This window comes from Amphibalanus amphitrite, unplaced genomic scaffold (assembly GCF_019059575.1).
Source record: "Amphibalanus amphitrite isolate SeventyFive unplaced genomic scaffold, NRLGWU_Aamphi_draft 000057F_arrow, whole genome shotgun sequence".
Taxonomy (NCBI): Eukaryota; Metazoa; Arthropoda; class Thecostraca; order Balanomorpha; family Balanidae; genus Amphibalanus; species Amphibalanus amphitrite.
In genome coordinates this window covers 245,254-267,989 of record NW_024881553.1, presented here as the reverse complement: position 1 = coordinate 267,989, position 22,736 = coordinate 245,254, and the positions used below count along the sequence as shown (strand labels likewise).

Below are 22,736 nucleotides of genomic sequence, written 5' to 3'. Positions count from 1 at the left end.
AAAGGGCCTCTTTGGGGCCCTCTTTGGGCCCCTTCCTTTGGATTCCCCGGTAGGTTTCTTCAGCCAGATTGAAGAGGGGGCCCAGGAGAGTGTCTGTGCAAATTTTGAAGAAAATCGTAGGGGCCGCCCCATTGGGCCCCAAATTTCAATTGGGTCCCGTGGGCCCCAGGTGGGCCCCATCGAAAAATGTTACTTGGGTTTTTTGTTTGGGAAATTACGCTCTTTCCAATGATGTGCAAATTGCCGGGGTTGGTCGCGAAATTAGGGGCAATACTTAGAAAGGGCCTCTTTGGGGCCCTCTTTGGGCCCCTTCCTTTGGATTCCCCGGTAGGTTTCTTCAGCCAGATTGAAGAGGGGGCCCAGGAGAGTGTCTGTGCAAATTTTGAAGAAAATCGTAGGGGCCGCCCCATTGGGCCCCAAATTTCAATTGGGTCCCGTGGGCCCCAGGTGGGCCCCATCGAAAAATGTTACTTGTTTTTTTTTTTTGGGAAATTACGCTCTTTCCAATGATGTGCATATTGCCGGGGTTGGTCGCGAAATTAGGGGCAAAACTTAGAAAGGGCCTCTTTGGGGCCCTCTTTTGGCCCCTTCCTTTGGATTCCCCGGTAGGTTTCTTCAGCCAGATTGAAGAGGGGGCCCAGGAGAGTGTCTGTGCAAATTTTGAAGAAAATCGTAGGGGCCGCCCCATTGGGCCCCAAATTTCAATTGGGTCCCGTGGGCCCCAGGTGGGCCCCATCGAAAAATGTTACTTGGGTTTTTTGTTTGGGAAATTACGCTCTTTCCAATGATGTGCATATTGCCGGGGTTGGTCGCGAAATTAGGGGCAATACTTAGAAAGGGCCTCTTTGGGGCCCTCTTTGGGCCCCTTCCTTTAGATTCCCCGGTAGGTTTCTTCAGCCAGATTGAAGAGGGGGCCCAGGAGAGTGTCTGTGCAAATTTTGAAGAAAATCGTAGGGGCCGCCCCATTGGGCCCCAAATTTCAATTGGGTCCCGTGGGTCCCAGGTGGGCCCCATCGAAAAATGTTACTTGGGTTTTTTGTTTGGGAAATTACGCTCTTTCAAATGATGTGCATATTGCCGGGGTTAGTCGCGAAATTAGGGGCAATACTTAGAAAGGGCCTCTTTGGGGCCCTCTTTGGGCCCCTTCCTTTGGATTCCCCGGTAGGTTTCTTCAGCCAGATTGAAGAGGGGGCCCAGGAGAGTGTCTGTGCAAATTTTGAAGAAAATCGTAGGGGCCGCCCCATTGGGCCCCAAATTTCAATTTGGTGCCGTGGGCCCCAGGTGGGCCCCATCGAAAAATGTTACTTGGGTTTTTTGTTTGGGAAATTACGCTCTTTCCAATGATGTGCATATTGCCGGGGTTGGTCGCGAAATTAGGGGCAATACTTAGAAAGGGCCTCTTTGGGCCCCTTCCTTTGGATTCCCCGGTAGGTTTCTTCAGCCAGATTGAAGAGGGGGCCCAGGAGAGTGTCTGTGCAAATTTTGAAGAAAATCGTAGGGGCCGCCCCATTGGGCCCCAAATTTCAATTGGGTCCCGTGGGCCCCAGGTGGGCCCCATCGAAAAATGTTACTTGGGTTTTTTGTTTGGGAAATTACGCTCTTTCCAATGATGTGCATATTGCCGGGGTTGGTCGCGAAATTTGGGGCAATACTTAGAAAGGGCCTCTTTGGGGCCCTCTTTGGGCCCCTTCCTTTGGATTCCCCGGTAGGTTTCTTCAGCCAGATTGAAGAGGGGGCCCAGGAGAGTGTCTGTGCAAATTTTGAAGAAAATCGTAGGGGCCGCCCCATTGGGCCCCAAATTTCAATTGGGTCCCGTGGGCCCCAGGTGGGCCCCATCGAAAAATGTTACTTGGGTTTTTTGTTTGGGAAATTACGCTCTTTCCAATGATGTGCATATTGCCGGGGTTGGTCGCGAAATTAGGGGCAATACTTAGAAAGGGCCTCTTTGGGGCCCTCTTTGGGCCCTTTCCTTTGGATTCCCCGGTAGGTTTCTTCAGCCAGATTGAAGAGGGAGCCCAGGAGAGTGTCTGTGCAAATTTTGAAGAAAATCGTAGGGGCCGCCCCATTGGGCCCCAAATTTCAATTGGGTCCCGTGGGCCCCAGGTGGGCCCCATCGAAAAATGTTACTTGGGTTTTTTGTTTGGGAAATTACGCTCTTTTCAATGATGTGCATATTGCTGGATTTTGTCGATGTTATAGGCCTGAAATTGTTGAAAACGTTTATTTATGCCCCGAGGGCATACTCCCGGGCCCATATATTTGAAGCTGTTTTGTTCGGTTCAGGGGGGGGGGGGGCGCTAGCCCCCTAAATTTGGTACCGTTGTACGTAAAATTTTGTCCTCTTTCGAATGACGTGCATTTTTAGCTGTTTGGACGGCTAGAAGTAGGGTTTTCAAAGTTCGTCGATTGTGCCCTGAGGGCATACTGTTTTTTTGGGATTTGTGGCCCCCCTGATGGATTCCCCGCATTTTGGCACTAGGATTTTCGATAGAGGACACCATTCTGCACCTCTCCACCAAAATTCAGCGAAATCGTAGGGGCCGTCGATCCCTGCTGAATCCCTGCTGAACCCCTGCTGAATCCCTGCTAACTTCCGTTACATACAAGTGATTACGAAACGCTGTTGCAAATCTACTTGGAACTTGTGCGCCGTAGATGTCTTCACTTGGCAGCACCTCGATTTGGTAGCCGAAACTGCCAAGCATTTCGGCATATTTACGTCTGGTCTGGACAACGAGTTGCGGGGAAAAGTGCTGATTTTGTTGCAGTTTTAGGAGCCGGTGATCAGGCTGGATTTTTGGGTTACTTTTTCGCTCCGATTCATGTATTTCATAGTGTTTGGCTTTTGAATATTTTAGTTCTTTCAGATAAATATTACTTGCCTTACAACTTTTGTAAAAACGTTTCATTTTTTTTATACGCCGACGTTCAGAGTCCTAAAAATACATCAGCACTACAATCATTGTAAACAAAAACAAACAAATGGAGCACCACTTGGCTCTGTTCCAAGGCCATTTTTTAGGTTATCTGGTGGTTTTCTTACTCTTGTACGTCGTTTTGTTGGATGTTTTGAATATTGACTTATATCATATGTTGACTTATATCAGAAGCATGTTGACTGAAAACAATCCGAAGTATCCAGGAGGCTGACAGAGGTCCTGACTCCTGAGCAATATCAATATCAAGTTGAACAAGTTATGAAATTTTGGTTGATAAACGCAAGGTGATCGGGCTCATATATCAGCAAGAAAAAGTAAAATTAAAAGAGGTTATTGGCCAAAAACAAGCTATAATATTGCAGACCTTGGAGCAATACCTACTGAAGAGCACGCTGAGCAGGATCATGCCAGAAAATGTTGACTGGTGAGCGCATATTGATGTATTGGTATGGATATTGAATGATAACTTACAACAGCAAGATAAATTAGTGCTAACTTTCAAGTTAAAAATCTAGAATGAATGGACTTGGGCAGCTTAGATGCTTCATGCTATGCAGATTGTAATGTGCATCAGGTGCTCAGTGTCTGGCAAATGAAACATGCGATCATTCTATTGCTACTGGAGGAGAAAGCTTGGATCACTAAATCCACTTTATGTTGATTTTGATGTTAATCATCACTGTATTTCTTGAAAAAAGGATTATAGTAGAATTGTCAATGTGACAATCCATGCAACGATGTGATCATATAATGTGTTCATAGTCATTCGTGATAGTGATTATTGGTCCAATATACAATGGCAAAGCTCTCAGTCTCAGCGTTTCTTCCTGTGGATGGCCAGCAGTGACTCAGAGCTTTGAAGTTTGAAGTATTAGTTTTCTTCACAGGGCTGGGATAAAAAGTACTGAGGGTAATCTTCCACCAAGGAACTCTACTTTGACATGGTATGAGATGTATGCACAAGTAGGTAAGTGCTTAGTTCCTATAGTCAGTAGTTGTGTATGTTTAGTCGGGTTAGCTTAGATTAGATTGTTAGTTTTTTAATTTTCCAAGTGTCCATAAAAATGTGACCTGAGCAATGAGCATACTCCTGACTAGCCTGACAGCTGACCTAGCCTCAATCATCACACATATTTGCAGCCTACCCAAGACCTGCATAGCAGTAGCACCCAGTTATAGATAGGTACTCACCCTAATTCAATCTTACCTGCTAACCTTCAACTTGCCAAAAGTTAGCTCACATTGCCAAGCTGCATCCAGGGAAACAGTCAACTGAGGAACTGGCTCATTGGGTGGCTGGTGTGAGTCTGTGCATTTAAAGTGTTTCTTCTCTGAAGCTGCTCTGCACTGCTGTATGTCATGTTAGATGCTCAGAAATGTGGGAAATGATTACTTAGCTACTTTAGTGCTTTGTTAATGCTCGAGACATGAACAAGTACAGATCCTGCAGGGTACAGCTATGAGTTAGGTGCTAGGTGAGTATGTTATGTGAATGTGCTGTTCCCTGTTTGACCATAGTAAGTATACAAACAAGCACAGGGTCACAGTTATATTCAATCTCCACATAAACATACAACAAAAACGGCCATATGGCCTAACTCCGAACACACCACAGATAACTTAAGCCTTTGCAGGCACAAAAATGTTTTGATTAACAGGACAGGTATACAATATATCCTCTGTCCTTGGGGGATCTTGCTGCCAAGTTGAGGCACGATGACTAAACTTCAGGATTGATCAACCTTTTCTTAGCCAATGCTTATATACGAGAAAGACCAAATGCTTGTTTCTTTGATTTACAGGACATGTATACAATATATCCTCGGTCCTTGGGGGATCTTGCTGCCAAGTTGAGGTACGATGACTGAACTTCAGGATTGATCAACCTTTTCTTAGCCACTGCTTATATACGAGAAAGACCAAATGCTTGTTTGTAAACTGCGTTGAAAATTTAATGATCCACCATCAATTCTGACATGAAGGCACAAATGAAATAGTTCCCTCTCCTTTTGGAATACACAAAGCAAAATATTTAATAAATTTTAGCGGATGGACAAGATCAATTAGCATAGCTTCCCCTCAAGTTAACTTCTGGCACTAATGAATTACACTGACGCTTATTCGCTTCATATTTTGTAACAAACGCGCTAAAACTGCAATATAACAGCACTATATGCTTCTTGACAAAATGCAATACAAGTAAAAATTTAGCCCTGATGGCATTCATTCTTGGTGGAAACGTAATTACAAAATATTTTGTAGTAACTATTAAATTCCGGCTGAAAACAGTCCACGGTTTAAAAAAGAATCATTCCAATGACGGTCCATTCTTGCGGTCCTGAAATCGCCACTATTTCCGGCCTCTCCAACGCAACTCGTTGTCCAGACGTAAATATGCAGCATTTCGATTGGATAACACTAATCAACAGCCATGTCTATACATTATCACGTGACGTAATTAGTGACCACAAGAACACCTCACCAGTCACCACCAGTCTACTTTGCATATGTAATTTCAATTGTATTTTTGAATACAGCGATGTGATACATGCTCAGGGACATTTTGGTGCGAAATTGACCTTTCCGCATACCTATGATAGCAAAATGCCACCAGTGATTTCATGGACCATGGACGACTTGAAATGTGGTGACTTGGTGACCTCGGTGACCAGTGACCTCGAGAGGTTATCTTGATGTTTCCGTGCCTATTTCAGGTATCCTAATACTCAGTAACTACCCTGCCGATTGAGACAAAAAAGCTACCAGTCGACTGGCGAGTGGCGTGGATGGGGTGAATTTAACAGCCGTGAGACCTCAGATGACCTCAAGCAGTCAATATAACGCTATAGTCTATGGTAGCCATTCTATAACCCCTAGACACAAAAAGACGGGCGAGGGTGAAAGTTGGGTGAAAGTAATTGGTTCAGAGGGGTATGCACCAGGGACCGCTAGGTACCTAGGGTACCAGCTTTTGGGCGAAGAACGATCGAGCGAGATAGTGAGCCGCCCTGCAAGTGCGGAAGGGCGAGAGGGTACTTCCAACGGGCTTGTGCAAAGCATCCTTCTCACCGGTCGCTAGCGGTGTGCCAAATTTGATCGCATTCCGCCCAGCCGTTCCCGAGATCTGGAAGCGGCATTCTGCACGTGCGCACGTGGTCCAAACTGACTTTTGCACGGCACCCTACTAACCGGTCCCCAGCCGAACATGTAATTACCGAGTTATTGAAATGGGAACAAATTTGGCACCTCTTCTTTCTGCATTTTGCACGTGCAGTGGGGTACCACTCACATAGATCAGGAGGAGGAGTATCCGACCTTTGGTAGAAGGGATGCAGCTACCCCACACAAATTACCGTAAGACAATCGCCCAAGCGGTTGCTGAGATATGAGCCTCTCAAAATCACTACTTTTGCAAAACAGCTTTAAACACCTTTGACTTTTCACGCGGCACCAGGGGCGTAGCCAAGGCCACGCCCCCCCCCCCCCCCCTGGAGCCCAAAGGGCCAGTGGCGGCGGAAGGTAATTTTGGATGGGGGTGCAAAGTTTTCTCAAGGGGCCCCTCTGGAAGTTTTGGGCCCCCCATTCATTTTTTTTTTTGAGTGATTATTATTGATTTATGAAAAACGAAGATTTTAGAAAACTGTCCCCATACACATAAGTTCTGTAAAAGGTTTGAAATTGCAGTGTGCCTACCTATTTCAAATAATGAAAGCATAAAGAAGCAAATGCAGCTAGTTTTTTTCTAATTTGTTTATCGGCTAATCTTTTAGTCTAGCCACCACCCGCAGCGTCTCAAGCCACTTTCTGGATCCGCAGTGAACCATTGAGGGCCCTACGAGACCGTTCCAAGAAGACCGTGCTTAGAAGCCCCTTGGAAACCGACCACATAAAGACTCCTCCAGAGACCTACATGACTCCCCAGACTGAATGAGCCCTCCGATCAGGGTCGGTCCCTTGAAAGTTGCTGAAAGGTTTCAGAAGGCAGTATAGGTCCGAAAGTCTTTTGAGGGCTCTCAGAAACCGGCATCGGACCCCAAAAAAAGCCTGTATGGAGGCCCTCCAAAGCCGGGATGGAGGCCACAGGAGCCGATGCTTAGCCTAAAGAGCCGGTATGGAGGACTGAATAGGGGAAAGGGGGTCTCAGTGTCAGTGGGGCCTTCAGGGGCAAGCGCTTGAGCCCCAAAAGTATGTGTGGGGTCTTAGAGGCAGGTAGACCCCTGGGGTATATGCACGGGGTCCCAGGAGCTCGCGTGTGAGCCCAAATATCCGGCTGGTTGCTACTAGAACCAGCATGGGGATTCTTAGAAGCCGCGTAGACCCACATTTCATGGGTCATGAGTCCCAAGAGTCGATGTAGGGGCCATAAAAGCCGGTGTAGGGCCCATGGCCCCCATAAGTTCCGGCACTGAGACTCTCAGAGGCCGGCGACGGGGCATCAAGAGCAGATAAAGTGCCTCAACAAGCCGACATGGGGCCTGAGAATCATTGTGGAATTCTGGGAGCCTGCGTGAGCTCTCGGAGACCTTCGTATTTCGTAAGGTCCACAAAGGTCGTTGAGCCCTCTGAATCTGAACTCTGCGGGGCCCTCAGATGCCAGCATGTCTCCTGGCACCTGCCTGCGTTAAGTTGAGGCCCTCCGAGGCCGTCGTAGGGTTCTTCAGAGGCCAGCGTTGGCCCTTGAAGCCTTCGTTAGGCCCTAGAAGCCGTCAAGAGGGCCCTCAGAGGTCAGCATGGCCCCTGGAGCCTGCCTGCGTCGAGGCCCTCAGAGGCCGTCGTGGGGCCCTCAGCCGCCAGCGTGGGCCTTTGGAGCTTCCGTTGGGTCTTAGAGACCATCGTGAGGGTTCAGAGAGGTCGTCGTCAGGGCCCTCAGCCCCTTAGGGACCATCCTGGGGTCCTCAGAAGTTGTTGTGAGGACCCCATGGGCCCTCAGATACCTTTGCAGGGCTCTCAGAGGCCTTGGTAAGAACGCTAGAGGTCATCGTTAGGGCCCTCAATAGACCGTTGCAGGCCCCCAGATGCCAGCATAGCCCCTGCAGCCTGGCTGTGTTGGGGCTGTCGCTGGGCCGTCTGAAGCCAAATGGGCCCTCAGACTTGAGTCTAGGGCCGTCACGAGGGCCCTCAGCGACCGTCGTAGAGGCCCTCAGAGGCCAGCGGGGCACCTGGAGTCCTGTGGGACCCTCAGCGGTCGTCATTAGGGCCCTTGGTGGTCGTTATAGGGCCCAGGGGACAGAGGTCGTCGTGAGAGCCCTCAGGGATCATCGTAAGGGCCCTCAGAGGCCGTCATAGGGGCCCAGAGGCCAGCGTGGCCCCTTGAGTCTCCTTGGGGCCCTGGAGTCTCTGTGGGACCCTCAGCGGTCGTCATGAGGGCCCTTAGTGGCCGTTGTAGGGCCCCAGGGGACAGAGGTCATCGTGGAAGCCCTTAGAGATCATCATAAAAGGGCCCTGAGGCCATCGTGGGGGCCCTCAGATGCCGCATGGAGCATCAAACGCGGCTCGGGACACTTCTAGCCGGTGTGGGGGCCCCAAAGACTAGCATGGGGCTCTCCTGACCATAATTGGACATTCCGGATGATTCCACATCAGTGTTCGTTTCCCGATCACTGGTTTTCAGAAGAAAATGTATTGGATGGTGCGACGGGCCCCTTGTACGGATTTTGGGGGTGCAAAAAGATATGCTTGCACCCCCATGTTTTTCGATGGGGGTGCAGCTGCACCCCCTGCACCCCCTATTCCGCCGCCACTGCAAAGGGCCCCCATCGTGGGCCCCCATCGTGGTACGGTAAGGGGCACAATAAAAGTAGCGTAAGGGCCCCTCGGGGCACTCCACTAGGTTCGCGGGGGCCTTTCGGGCCTGAGACCTTGCCGCTAGGTAGGGCCCTCTGGGCTCTCTTCATTGGTTATAAAAGGGCCCTTCGGGCCTGAGGCTTTGCCACTGGGCCCCTCGGGGCCCTCTCCATTGGGTTCACAGGGGCCTTTCGTAATTTTAAGGTAATTAAGCAAATAACTACGTCATGAAATTAAGAAAATGTTGGCAGAGGCGGATCCAGCTCAGAGGTTTGGGGGGGGGGGGGGGCAAACCATAACAATTTATCGATTCTTTCCATGCATCGTCCATAGGCGTAATGTTAAAATTATGCCGTTTGGGGGGGGGGGGCAAATGCCCATTTTGCCCCCCCCTGGATCCGCCACTGAATGTTGGGCCCCTTCGCTCACATGGGCCCCTTTCGGTCTGATTGGCCCCCCTGAGGAAAATCCTGGCTACGCGCCTGCGCGGGACGTGCCACGACGTTCACTGAGATGTATCAAAAGTAGTCAATTACCTAAGGGGTAGAAGGGATGGGGCCACAGTGTATTTATATACACTGTGGGGCTAGCCAACAAAAAAGAGCAAGACCGCAGGCCAATCGGTCGCAGCTGTCTCTGAGAATCAACTGAGATATAAGCCTCTCAAAAGTCAAAAGCGTTGCAGGCCGGGCCGCTCATACTGATATTTTTCAGGCCGTTCAGGCGTATTGAAAAGATTTCGCTTCGCTCGCTCGCTCGTAATAAATCCGTGGAACCGATTGTGGGCATTATGACAATTAGGAGAGCTGGGTGAAAACAAATATAATATTCATGTTCAACTCAACGTCCGTAATAGGCGTTTTAGAGTAATTTCGTATCTGACGCGACACTGGTGGTCACTGTGTACTTGTCCCTCCTGCGGACGTAAACTTTACGGAAAATGACTCAGAAGTCGGTTGATTTCAGCATGAACAAAATATGTTAATTTTTTTTTTTGGCCATATGCATTCCCTTTTCAAGCAGCCATGGTGCTGTTTTTGCTCGTGTGTTAGCACCTGGCCGGTTTTTCTACAGCGACAAACACGGATTGATCTGATTTCTGGAGCGATTGGCTGTGACCTGGCCATGACCCGTAATTATCGCCACGTGGGTGTCGAACCGGCCCCACCAGGTCCACCCATGGCTGTGTCTCGTCCGGGTCCGGTCCAGTCTTTCAGAGATACTTGCAAATAAGTTAGTACATACAACACGCAAACAAAGGTCGGTGGCGGAAGGCACCGGATAAGCTCACGTTTGTCGCTGCACTGGTGGGGAAGCGCACTTCTCGCAGTCCAACCCGTTGTGCGAGCGAGGCGGCCGGGTTATCAAAGGCGGATGTATGGCGTTTGACTGTATTAGCCGGCGGCTAGGCGTCGGGGGTCAGCAGTGGGAGGCGCCGTCAGCAGCGGGTATCAGAGAGGCGTTTCCACCGCGGCGCCTCCCCGGCCGAGCCGCCGACGCCGGCCGAGGACGACACAGCGCTACGACCGCATCGGTCGGCACACGGCACACTAAGGCACTTCGGCGAGACTGCTCAGCGGCCAGCGACACACGGAGGCCCCGGCCGGCGGCCACACTGTCCGCCCGGTGGTGTGCGCTCGGCACACCGCGCTCCGGACGTCGTCAGGTTCACAGATCTATAGGAATTGTTTAACACGGTAAAATTCATTCCCCGTAAAAGTATTGCATCCAGTTGACTTCGCAAAGCTGCTTGCATGATGCAGAAAAGTTTAAATAGAAGTAAACCCGCACCTGCTAACATATACCTAACAACGTGAAATAAATTCTGCAAGGTTTGAAAAACGTCACATAAAAAACATGCGCTCCTACCATCAACACTGCTATCTGCAACGAACCAAACTGGCAAACAAGCGAGTCATCAGGCCAGATCACTTTGTACGCTCTGGTCAAACTCATTCGGATCCGAGAGATGCTTCTATTTCTGCCTGCCGATCTTGCAGTGCCATGCCGTGCGGCGTGCCCTATACCTTGCCCTCGGCACAGACCTTGCAGAGGACACTGTCGATGCGAATGGCACACAGGAAACAGATGAGAGCCGCAACCATGCCTGAAACGAACAGACCGCACTTAAAATATGTTGTGTCATATTGGAGCAATATAAATACAGGCAGTGCGACTGCCCGAGTGCGTGCTGAAATCTCATTAAATGAACTTGCTTTCTAGAAGTAATTGGAGAGTTTTCTGAGAAAGGTAAGAAAGGTAAGTGAAGAAAGGTTTCTTCCAAAGGTAAGCATGTCGACATGTTGCATTGTTTTACGAACATGACCAGCCGCTAACGAGCTGGTTCTATGATATCAGTGATCACACGGTATGTCATACACTGCGCTCTGCCTGCAGCGCCCGCTCACCAGCCACCGCCGGGATGGTGATGGACAAGAAGAGGCTGTTGGTGAAGGTGGTGTGCTCGCTGGGCACGTAGGGCGTCTCGTGCGGCGTGGGCCGCGTCAGCTCTGTGGTGGTCGGCTCCGCAGTCGTGGCCTCGGTCGTGGTCGTGGTGGTGGTCGTTGTCGTTGTGGGATCCGCCACGCACGACACAGTGCTGGGCACACCACCGAAAAGGAGGACGTCGCTCGACCGCTGGCAGGTGACGGTAAAGTTGGCTAGCGACTGGCCGTTGTTCTTCAGCCTTTGGGAAAAGGACAAGGGAAATAGTAGCAGTCACTGCAAAAATCACAAATAGAGGCAGACTGCAAGACTTTTTTAATTTTTTTTCTTACTTATTTATACCTTTGTCCTTCCAAAAGAGAGGAAGGCAACTTAAGCATTTTTTTGATTAGCAACATTATCAAGCGTTATTGATTGAGACTGAACCATTTGGGCGATATATGCAACAGCACGGCATCTTCTCGTTCGAGCTCTACTACCTCAGAAGGTACTTGGCAGCTAATATCACGACAATCACGAACATTCAGGCTAATATCACGAACATTCAGGTCACACCGAAAACAGGAATCAAGATACAAGAAATAGCCAAAATAACGTCATCAGATAAAAATATACAAATGAAGAAAAGAGTGTAGTATACGAAATCCCTTGCAAAGGTTGCGAAAAAAGTTACGTAGGTGAAACAGGACGGGGCATTGACGTACGCCTAAAAGAACATCGAAGCGATGTCAAATATCATAGAGAGTAGAATGCCATCGTCCTTCATATAGACAAATGCAATCATTTACCAGACTGGACTAAAACAAGAATATTAGAAAGAAATATAAAAAGAGGATACGAAAAACGTTAGAAGCCGCTTATATCATCACCCGGGACACATTCAATTCGAGAAGTAGGTTCATTTCATAATCATCCTGGGCAGCAAAACTGGCGGTAGGCTAGGAAATTTTCATGCGCTTCACATTAAGAATTTTAGACGGTTTTTGTATCATTTTTGCGAAGTTTGTATAATTGTGAAACATTGTGAAACACAGTGATCAAGGTCGTATGTGACCGAAAGCTTTGTGTATTTAAAAGTAATTTAAAAATAAATGTCGTTTGATAATCTTGAGTTTCTTGAGTTGTCGTTATCCAACTGTCATGGATACCTACTTTACATATCACGACAAAAATGCAATGCAATCCGTATATTGCAATGAATCAATATGCAAAACAAAATATTGGTACTTAGTTGACGAAGCTGGTTCCCCACGTCCATAATACAGAGGTATCTGAACCGTCCGACTGAAATCTTAACCAGCCGGTGGGTTATTTAGCCAGCTCTGCTCTCGCCTCCCGCCCAATGTTGAATCTTTGTGCCACAGGCCGAGCGTCGCGTCGGCCGCACTCACGTGTAGCCCGTGTGACAGGTGTAGAGGACCATCGTCTTCAGCGCTCGGCTGCCGCTCCAGCTGCGCATGCCGTTGACCATGGGCTTCTCCGGTTCATTGGTACACTCCAGTACTGCAGGAGAGCCGGTGTTAGTTGTAACAGCTATCACAGGTCATCTGTGAGAGGACCATCAGTTTGCCAAGCGGCGACGGTCACGGGCCGGGCAGGCTCACCGGTACACGCGGATGGCGTGCGGTGGGTGTTAGGGGAGAGGGGGCGAGGGACGCCAGCTCCAGGGGGCGTTTGCCGCCACGCACAGGGTGCATGTTCGGCTGCCAAATGTCACGCTCACTGCTGGGCCGGTGTCGGCCGAAGGGCGGGGCCGGCCCTCGGCGAAGGTGGCTCCAGCCGTGTAGCGGGCGCGCCGAAAAACTCGTCATTCACCCCCCCCCCCCTCACAGGTGCGCGACACGAGGCCAATCAGCACCGAAGACACAGCCGGCCTCCGGGGACCGCGCGCAATGTCGGCCACTTTTTTGGACCGGCACTGTTGAAAAATTACACAGATTGCTGCGCTCAGGCGTGACAGATGTCATAAACAAACCAGAGAAATATGCTCAATATCGGGACAGTCTAAATTCTAATCCATGCCAAATTAATGTGCATGAAAGGAATCCCGAATTATGACTGGAGCTACAATCGTTACGTTACACAGATCAGTGGAATACTTACATAGCGATCCCTGTATCTGTCTCAACTCGTGATGGCAGGTATCTCGAGAATCGGAACATTTCATCCCATCATCTTTCAAAGATTGCAATCGACTGTCTTATACGGTCGGTGCGGGATAGGCACACTGACACGTACCAGCAAAGACGGAACCGGTCGTTTGATGAACTACCGATTTGTTACACTTGTTATAGGGACGTGCTAAAAGTTCCATTTTTACTTGACGCCAGATGCGCAAGGATCCAATTTAGGAACATAAATTGGGAGGGCACCGGAGCACCGTGCCCCCCTTTGATTTGAGAATTTTAACATTAGCCCTATGTTAAAATGCCCAAATATGTTATGGGCGTTGCATGGAAAGAATGGGACCAAAAGCCGGCACTGCCCCCCCCCCCCCTTAATTGAAGGTGTTCCGCCGCTACTGTTTAAGAACATTGTTAGCTAATAAGTATTGGGCGAATGATCCCTTCAGGAGCCACTACTGCAGCATTATCAGACGCAAAGGTGATATTTTGATCGGACTTTTCACCTCGATGCAAAATCGAGTCTATGCCCAATCAAAGCGCAGCAACAGTGCAAATGACACTACTGACATTGCACAATTTACCAACTGTCATCAAAAAAAAAAAAAAAAAAAAAAACGCCAAGCGCACGTAATTGACGTAATCCACACTGTAAGTGGGTACGCTGCATGAGACAAAAGAGGATGTGTGACAGCCGATAGGTGACGGAACCATCGCGACCGAACCGCCGGCCGGCGGGAACCAACTGACCTACGACTGCGGTGTCGTTCGCTGATACAGGGTCATCGCCGATGGTGCCATTCGCGGTGACCTCCGTGATAGCCGACGTGACCTGAGGCAAGCAGGGAGGGGTATCACATCAGGGTACCTGTGAGCAGAATCGATCGCGGAGAGGGCACGTCACGAGACACCTATCTACCCGCTGTGAGCCTAATTCGCTATCATCGAGATGTGAGCCGCAAACATCAGTACAACAAGCGACCGGTTCAAGGCCATTTACACTGGGACCGGTATGTCAACTCAAAGGACACCGGGCCTCTGAAGATGTAGCGGCGTCGCGGACCGTTGGATATGCTGTGCCGCACAGCACGCGTGCGCTGCGGTGCAGTATCCTCCATTCACAGCTCTTCACAACGCTGGTTTCCTCGGGCTCGTCTCTGCACGGTAGTTGGTCAGGAGCCTCGGCTGCCGCTACCCGTTACCCGGCACCGGTGTCCGGGGCGGCGTCGCCCGTACCGGCCCCTCCCCGGCGGGAGAGGCCGCGGCAGGGCGTGGCCCATCACCAGCCCCCCCCCCCCCCCATAGCCGCCGTCCGACTATATAACCGGCCACACCACCGTCAGTCGGCACAGCGCCAGCGAGTTCATCCAACATGAAAGTCCTGGTAAGACAACAGCAGCCACCGGCGGCCCTCTCTCAGAGAAGCATTTTACCAGTTCACCACCGCATCAGCCGTCCCACTCAATTTGAGCTTATTGATGAAAAGAAAATACAATCATTTTGACAGAATTGACATCAAAAGTATTTATCATTCCTGACAAATGTTTTCAAAAAGTTGTTCAATCATGTTCGTTCATTGGGGTTTACGGGCGCGTCGACTGCGGTGGTCATTTTGCGGTTCAATCATGATAAACGTAAAAAAGGACCTATAAGATGTTTATATAAGTAAGCGTGCGGGTCCCCGTGAGACGTTCCTCTGTCCCCGCCGTGAGCGGCTGACCCGGCTGAGCTGACCCGGTACGTGCCGCCAGGTTGTGGTGTCGGCCCTTCTGGGCGTGTCGGCTGCCCTCTCGTGGGGAAACCCGATCGCCACGCCGTACGCCGCCGGCTGGAACAGCTGGAACGGCGCTGCCTGGGACGGCGCTGCCTGGAACGGTGCTGCCTGGAACGGTGCTGCCTGGAACGGCGCCCCGCTCACCAGGGCCGCCGCTCTGCCGTACGCCGCCCCCTGGAGCGGCATCGGCCTGGCGCAGCCGTACGCGGCTGGTATCGGTCTGGCCCGTCCCCTGACGTATGCGGCTGCCGCGCCGGCAGTCACCTCCAGCCAGTACCAGGCGCAGGACGAGCTCGGCCAGTACCAGTACGGCTACAGCGGCCCCCTCAGCTCCAAGACTGAGACCATGAACGCCCTGGGAGCCACCGCCGGCTCCTACAGCTACCTGGACGCCAACGGCATCAAGCAGACCGTCAACTACGTGGCCGACGCCGCCGGCTTCCGCGTGAAGGCGACCAACCTGCCGGTGGCGCCCGAGCTGCGCCTGGCCGCGCCCGTGCACACCCTGGTCGGCCCGGCTCCCGTCGACGACACTGCCGAGGTGAAGGCCGCCAAGGCCGAGTTCCGGATGCTGTACAACGAGGCTGCCGCCGCCGCCGAGGCCGCGCCGGACGCGCGCCGCCGCCGCCGCAGCATGGAGCCCATGATGCCCGAGGACACTGCCGAGGTGAAGGCCGCCAAGGCTGTGCACGCCCAGCTGTACAACGCCGAGGTGCTGCGCAACAGCGGCGTGCCGGTGGCCACGCCCGTGCTGCTCGACACGCCGGCGGTCATGGCCGAGAAGGCCCGCCACGCGGCGCTCTACAACCAGGCCGCGCTGCGCGCTGCCGCCGCGCCCGACTACGGCCCGGTCGCCTACGCCGGCTACGGGCTCGGCCTGCGCTCCGGTCTGTTCTACTGAGCGCCGCCCGCTGTCACCCTTCCAACACTGTCCATCTGTCCACTGTCCCTGTCCTGTTCATCTGGCTTTGTGCCCCGGCTCGTGTTTTGACGACGCCCATTTCATCGCTACCAGAGCCAGTGTCCTGTTGTGACGAACTCTGTGTTTGTCTTGCATGTATTTTTACAGAAAATATATTTTGTAATGAAATTCCTGTTTTACTGCCAAAGTGATTGCAAACTTGAGGTCGGGGAACAATCGAAACATTGTTGCTAGCAAAGCGGTAATACATTTTCTAATTCAGATTTACGCATGGCTGAAGTTCTATGTGACACTAAATTCATGAGTATCCCTTTCAGATGAATCTGAGTCACTGAATCGCCGAATCAAGTCAATGCATTTCGTCCCGCGGGCGGTGGGCGCAACTACTAGTGCCCTGCCAGTTTCCCCATAACAGTGTAATGTTACTGCTACTTACAGCCTCGACGTTGCCGCCCTCCACGTCTGAGTTCAGAATGACGTCATAGTCCGCCACCACGCTCCCCTGGGTCAGACTGTTGATCACCAGCTCCTTCATGAGGGGAATCTTGAGCTTCATCGGCGGCTCAAGCTGAAACGGCAAACGCGTCTCAGCCAGTCAATTCAGTCGTTTGGTAGACATTTAATTAGTAGAAATACCAACAGTAATGGATCCACAGTGGACCCAACTATGCATCTACGGAATTTAGAGGAAGTATGTGCGATCAAACAAGGTACGATGTCCACTTTCGATGCCATGCCCATGACGAAGCAAAACAGATGCAAGAGGGTCAGATGTGATTACTCAACACTCACATTATTCTTCAGAGCTTGCTTCTTAGCCTCCGCCTCAGTAGAGTTGCTCTTGGCGTATTCGGCATTCCAGGGGATGGTGTATCGCACCTTCATATTGACGCTGGAGACTGGAACATACAGTGTCGGCCAAAGGTTAGCCAACCAAAGCCGCGTTTTGGAGTCCCAGTCAAGATCAAACCATGCCATTGCCACACTATATTGTTCACACCTGCTCGTTAGCTCGCAAAAGATCATCTTTTCTTTTAACATCGGCTTTGATTGACATCAATACGCTCTGCTTAGCTTAAAGGGACACTCCCACCTTAACATTAGTTTTGAGTTGAGATAGCCAAATTGGTGGCCATGGCCTGCAAATACCGGTTTGGGCACTCACAACATCGAAAAATGCTTTAATTCGAAGATATGGAATTTCAAACTTGCAGTTTTCGGATTCTAAGGGGCTAATGCATTGGAATGCCCCCTTAGAATTTGTGACGTCAGCGGAGATCTAACGATTTTTAAATCTTAGACTAAAACCATCGTTAACACGTGGTGGTATACGCTGCTTTGCGCGCAACGTCTGCCGCACTTCAAGGCTGCCAAATTATTGCTTCCAAATAAAGTCGCTAGTAACAGGGGAGATCCCAAAAAGTAAACAAAAGTAAAAGCCTAATATCTTGAAAACCAGTGAATATTTTTCGGTGAAATTTGGTAGATATTCGTTTTCGCTCTTTGTGAACCAAGGGACATCACTTTCATGCCAATTCATTAACTTTTTTGAAGGTGGGAGGGTCCCTTTAACAAAAGATTAGCTGATGCCCCATCAGCATTCGCTGAACGTGCTCAGTCACACGATTAAGTCTCACGAGACACGGATAAGGATTGAAACACACAGTCACATACCTATCAAAAGAGTAAGGAAGCTAACACTTTCTTATAAATTCGAGGGCTTCGTAAAAGCTTGTTTGCCATGCTATTTTAAAAACACTCCGTCATTTCCGCCCTAACCAAGCTGTAAGCATGGCTAATATCTAAGCCCAATGACGTGGTGGGCGGGTTTACCTGTCGGCGCTGCCGGGGGCACGTCCTCCGGCTCGGCCGTTGTATTCGCGGCAGCCGAAGTAGAGTTCTGGCCGCCGGCCGCCGCCGCCGTACCCGAGCTGGAGGCTGCGTCACTGGACGCCTCCGCAGTGCTAGCTGCGTCACTGGACGCTTCTGCGGTGGTGTCTGCGTCACTGGACGCTTCTGCAGTGGTGGCTGCGTCACCGGAAGCTTCTGCAGTGCTAGCTGCGTCACTTGACGCCTCTGCGGTGGTGACTGCATCACTGGACGCGTCTGCAGTGGTGGCTGCGTCACTGGACGCTTCTGCGGTGGTGTCTGCGTCACTGGACGCTTCTGCAGTGGTGGCTGCATCACTGGACGCTTCTGCGGTGGTGTCTGCGTCACTGGACGCTTCTGCAGTGGTGGCTGCATCACTGGACGCTTCTGCGGTGGTGTCTGCGTCACTGGACGCTTCTGCAGTGGTGGCTGCATCACTGGACGCTTCTGCGGTGGTGTCTGCGTCACTGGACGCTTCTGCAGTGGTGGCTGCGTCACCGGAAGCTTCTGCAGTGCTAGCTGCGTCACTTGACGCCTCTGCGGTGGTGTCTGCGTCACTGGACGCTTCTGCAGTGGTAGCTGCATCACTGGACGCTTCTGCAGTGGTAGCTGCATCACTGGACGCTTCTGCGGTGGTGTCTGCGTCACTGGACGCTTCTGCAGTGGTGGCTGCGTCACTGGACGCTTCTGCGGTGGTGTCTGCGTCACTGGACGCTTCTGCAGTGGTGGCTGCATCACTGGACGCTTCTGCGGTGGTGTCTGCGTCACTGGACGCTTCTGCAGTGGTGGCTGCGTCACCGGAAGCTTCTGCAGTGCTGGCTGCGTCACTTGACGCCTCTGTGGTGGTGTCTGCGTCACTGGACGCTTCTGCAGTGGTAGCTGCATCACTGGACGCTTCTGCAGTGGTAGCTGCATCACTGGACGCTTCTGCGGTGGTGTCTGCGTCACTGGACGCTTCTGCAGTGGTGGCTGCGTCACTGGACGCCTCTGCGGTGGTGTCAGCGTCACTGGACGCTTCTCCAGTGGTGGCTGCATCACTGGTCGCGTCTGCAGTGGTGGCTGCGTCACTGGGCGCTGCTGTAGTCGTAACTGTGTCATCCGAAGCCTTTGCGATGGTATCCGCGTCCCTGGACTCCTCTGTAGTGGTGACCGTGCCAGTGGAGTCGGAGGTCAACCCTTCCGAGACTGTCGCCTGCAGACACTGCAGTAGGACCAACGCTGCCGGCAAAAACGCAGACTCGGTGGAGGAGAGACACATCGCGCTCGTCCTGCACAAATGGTTGCATTAATTAGAGCAGTAGGGTAAGGTGCCTTATTAGCGACCCCCTTAATTTGGACCGTAATTGCTCACGTTCTATGGGTGCCATTGCATTACTGGCTTGATTTTCGGACAAATCGTTCATTTTTCTATTAAAATCTATTCATTTTCTGCCCCAGTATCCACTAACTTATTTGTAGTGAGCATTTTTGCAAACCATTGCAAAAAAAAAAAAAAAACGCTAATAAGGAACTCGTCCCGATTAGCGGCCGGGGAGGGTCGCTAATAAGTTTAGGAGAGATCATATTGCGCCACCTTAAGGATATCGGTCTATTGCGGCTAAAGTTGACCAGCTGTCATGTTTGATGATATCTCAAATTGTACCTCAGTTATTTTGGCATCAAATAACAACTCTCAATTTGTATCATACCCAGAAAAATTAGCAAGAGAAAAGCTTTCCGGCACATCTGCAAAGGGCGCATTTACGGACTCCCCCATCAAAAAGCGTCCATGCCTCTCATGTAAAAGCGCCCTATTAAAAACAACGGTTTGCCACCTAACTAAGTAGCCTATTTGAACGTGTCAGCCCATTAACCATTTATGCTGTGAAGGCTAAGGTAATGGTAAGGTGAGCGCTCTAATAATCAAAGCGTTCAATGAAATGTGTCCCAACCACCAGATGCTGTTTCTCTGGGTTGAAGAATAGGGTGGAATAGGGTGCAAATAGGGTGGGCGCAATTACGAATGGAACACATTTTTCATGAGCTTCAAATATGGCGACGACAGCGAAGCCACGGTGGTGATAAACTTTCAAAACTACCATTAAACGAGCAATTAACAATGATTATTAGTTGAATCACTATCACTAAGATAAACCATGACACTAGCAAAGGTCGAAATAGACTGTTTCGCGTAAGAAAATAGAGGAAATCACAAAAAATGGTCTGCGAGAAAGCTGAGACACCTCACCTGCCCCCGTGGACCGGAATAAGAGTTGGAATAAGAGCGAGTTATTGGTGGTGAAGTAAATGCACACATTCGAGTATTCGTTCGAATCGAATTTTGGGCAGGAGGAAGGTGTGGCGCATTTAAGAACATGGCGCAATATGACCTCTCTCCCCTATGGGTTTTCCCATAATAAAAATGGCAAAAAAATGTGACGCCTGAAAAGATTAATATGATCCCAAAAAAGTAACCTATACGCAAGACACTCAATCACTGGAACAGGAGCGTTTATCCAACACCTTTATGAAGGTGACAACTGATCACGTGATGCACAAAGGCGAAAAGAAAGCAGAAACCTCAGTTTTGCGGGCTACCTCGTATGATATTCGAGGCCCGCCCTGGATTTGGCAACCCCTGCAGTCGGTGACGACAGTTGATATCACCCGCCACACATCGCAACCTCCAGCAACACCTCATTTTCATTTCTCTATTTTCCCCTTTATCTCCCTTCTTGAGCTATTTCCGACCATGTTGGGCGCAAATAGGAAATATAGGTTGCGACACATTTTTAAGCACCATGCAGTGCATAGCTAAGCGATTCACTACGGTAAAACCGTAATCAATGGAAAAAGGATTGTCGATTCAGATTAAAAAGGAACATCACCTAACCCTCGCCCGGCGAGGGGGGGGGGGTTGATGTTAAGATTCTTAGTGATGCAACCCCCCTAAGGTTTTTTCGCAAATAACGTAAAAACGGAGGCGCGTAGCACCACCAAATTTGGCATAGCCCCTGGGGCAGCCTTTCCGCACCTATCCTGAAAATTTCAAGCCTCAGTCATTTCAGGTCAGGTCACTAGGTCAGGTACAAGGTCAGGGGAAAATTGGACTAGTTTAGCGGCAACTGAATGACAGAGTTATTCGTTGATAGCGTGGGTGCTATGGCACGTAGCGTCTGCGCTACCCAATTTCAGACACGACTTGGGGCATCTATTTATCACTTGACCAGGGAGTTTTAAGTTCCAGTGACCTGAGGTCAGGTCACAAGGTCACAAAAACCGGTATATTGTCAAAATGGCAATGAAAATGCACTATTTTGTTCATGGAAACTTAATTAGCCTAAGTTTACTTAATTTTAAAGACAATTCTATGTTCACTTAAATTGGTAACAATTAACAAAGTATATCATTCGATGCGCACGGACATCCTGAGTTCACTGGTGCTTTTATTTTTGCTCTATCGTTATCAGATAAAAGGTATAGACGAAAAACTTTTGACATGTCTTAGCGAAAATTTCCTCCCGAACCCTCCCCCCTAAATATTGACTTAGAGCCAGGAAATTATCACAGGGGCAAGATCTACTATGGACCCACCTACCCTGTAAATTTGGCGTTTCTATGTGCCATAGGAGCCAATCGCCAGGGGGTCGTACCCCCCCCCCCCCGTCGCCGTCCGTGTTATGGAAAAGGCCCTCGCCTGGCGAGAGTTAAAGGGACCCTCCCACCTTCAAAAAAGTTTATGAATTGGCATGAAAGTGATGTCGCTTGGTTCAGAAAGGGCGAAAACGAATATCTAGCAAATTTCACCGAAAAATATTCACCGGTTTTCAAGATATTAGACTTTTACTTTTGTTTACTTTTTGGGATCTCCGCTGTTCCTCGCGACTTATTTGGAAGCAATAGTTTGGCAGCTGAAAGTGCGGCACTTGTTGCGCGCAAAGCAGCATATACCACCGCGTGCTACAAAACGTTTTAGTCAAACATTTAAAAATCGTTAGATATCTGCGCTGACGTCACACATTCAGAGGGGTATTCCTATGCATTAGCACCTCTGAATCAAAATGCTGCAATTTTGAAATTCAATATTTCCGATTTAAGGCATTTCTCGATGTTGTGAGTGCCGAAACCGGTAATTGTGAGCCAGGGACCCCATTTTGGCTATCTCAACTCAAATCTAATTATCTAATGTTAAGGTGGGAGGGTCCCTTTAATGTGCATCGCTTTTCATCAGATATACCTACGGCCCAAATGCACACGTTTTGGACAAGAAACTGGCCATTTTTATTTGAACTCGCCTTAAACGTTCCACCAGAGGCACCGACAACCGGAAAAGAATTTAGTTTGATAACCGAAGTATGGCAGATCTTTTGACATTGTTTTACACCGATTTCTCTTGCCAGTTTTTCTATAGAGAGGTAGGTCGCAATTAGGAAAGGGTCGCTAACTAGGCACCTCACCCTACGCTTTATTTACCGGAAATGTTAAAAAATGTAAGACGTCAATAGTGGCATCCTTCTTGGAGAGTTTGATTGTCGCCTTGCTCGAGGTTAACTTGACGTCCAACAAATGCATGGTATAAGCAGCACCTGCTCCTGACAAATGGCAAGTATTTTCAATTGTTTATAAACATCTTAACCCGCGACCGCCTGGGAGGGTTAAGAGGGTGGGGGGGGGGGGGTCGGATCCGACCCCCCCCGTTTTTCTTGAATAACTCATGAACCGCTTACGCTATCAACTTGAAACTTGGCATACCTTCTCCCCTATCAATTTTACGTCTTCTGTGTAATTTTTAAGAAAATTTTCCAAAACTTTTTGAGATATATCGATTTTAGTGATGTAACTACATGGCGTTTTCAAGTTTTCCGCAAATAGCGTAAAAACGGCGGCGCGTAGCGCTGCCA

At 50.0% G+C, this 22,736-nt stretch overlaps 2 protein-coding genes across 3 annotated transcripts in view; one reads left to right on the top strand and one right to left on the bottom strand.

Annotated features, from left to right (window-relative positions):
- Window positions 1-10,100: 10,100 nt before the first annotated feature.
- Window positions 10,101-22,736, bottom strand: part of LOC122378276 (serine-aspartate repeat-containing protein I-like) — a 33,858-nt gene continuing 21,222 nt past the window's right edge. For both annotated transcript variants that reach the window (XM_043359145.1, XM_043359144.1), the window contains exons 3-9: window positions 17,821-19,074; window positions 16,780-16,886; window positions 16,424-16,555; window positions 14,042-14,123; window positions 12,560-12,671; window positions 11,132-11,409; window positions 10,101-10,830 (exon numbers count right to left, since the gene is read on the bottom strand). In XM_043359145.1, coding sequence (XP_043215080.1) covers window positions 10,745-10,830; window positions 11,132-11,409; window positions 12,560-12,671; window positions 14,042-14,123; window positions 16,424-16,555; window positions 16,780-16,886; window positions 17,821-19,074 — 2,051 coding nt within the window. In that variant the 3' untranslated portion in view covers window positions 10,101-10,744. The remainder of the gene's footprint in view (window positions 10,831-11,131; window positions 11,410-12,559; window positions 12,672-14,041; window positions 14,124-16,423; window positions 16,556-16,779; window positions 16,887-17,820; window positions 19,075-22,736) is intronic.
- LOC122378277 lies at window positions 14,117-16,155 on the top strand. The gene is made up of 2 exons (XM_043359146.1): window positions 14,117-14,675; window positions 15,043-16,155. The coding sequence occupies exons 1-2, from the start codon at window positions 14,664-14,666 to the stop codon at window positions 15,964-15,966; spliced, it is 936 nt and encodes a 311-aa protein (XP_043215081.1). The 5' UTR covers window positions 14,117-14,663; the 3' UTR covers window positions 15,967-16,155.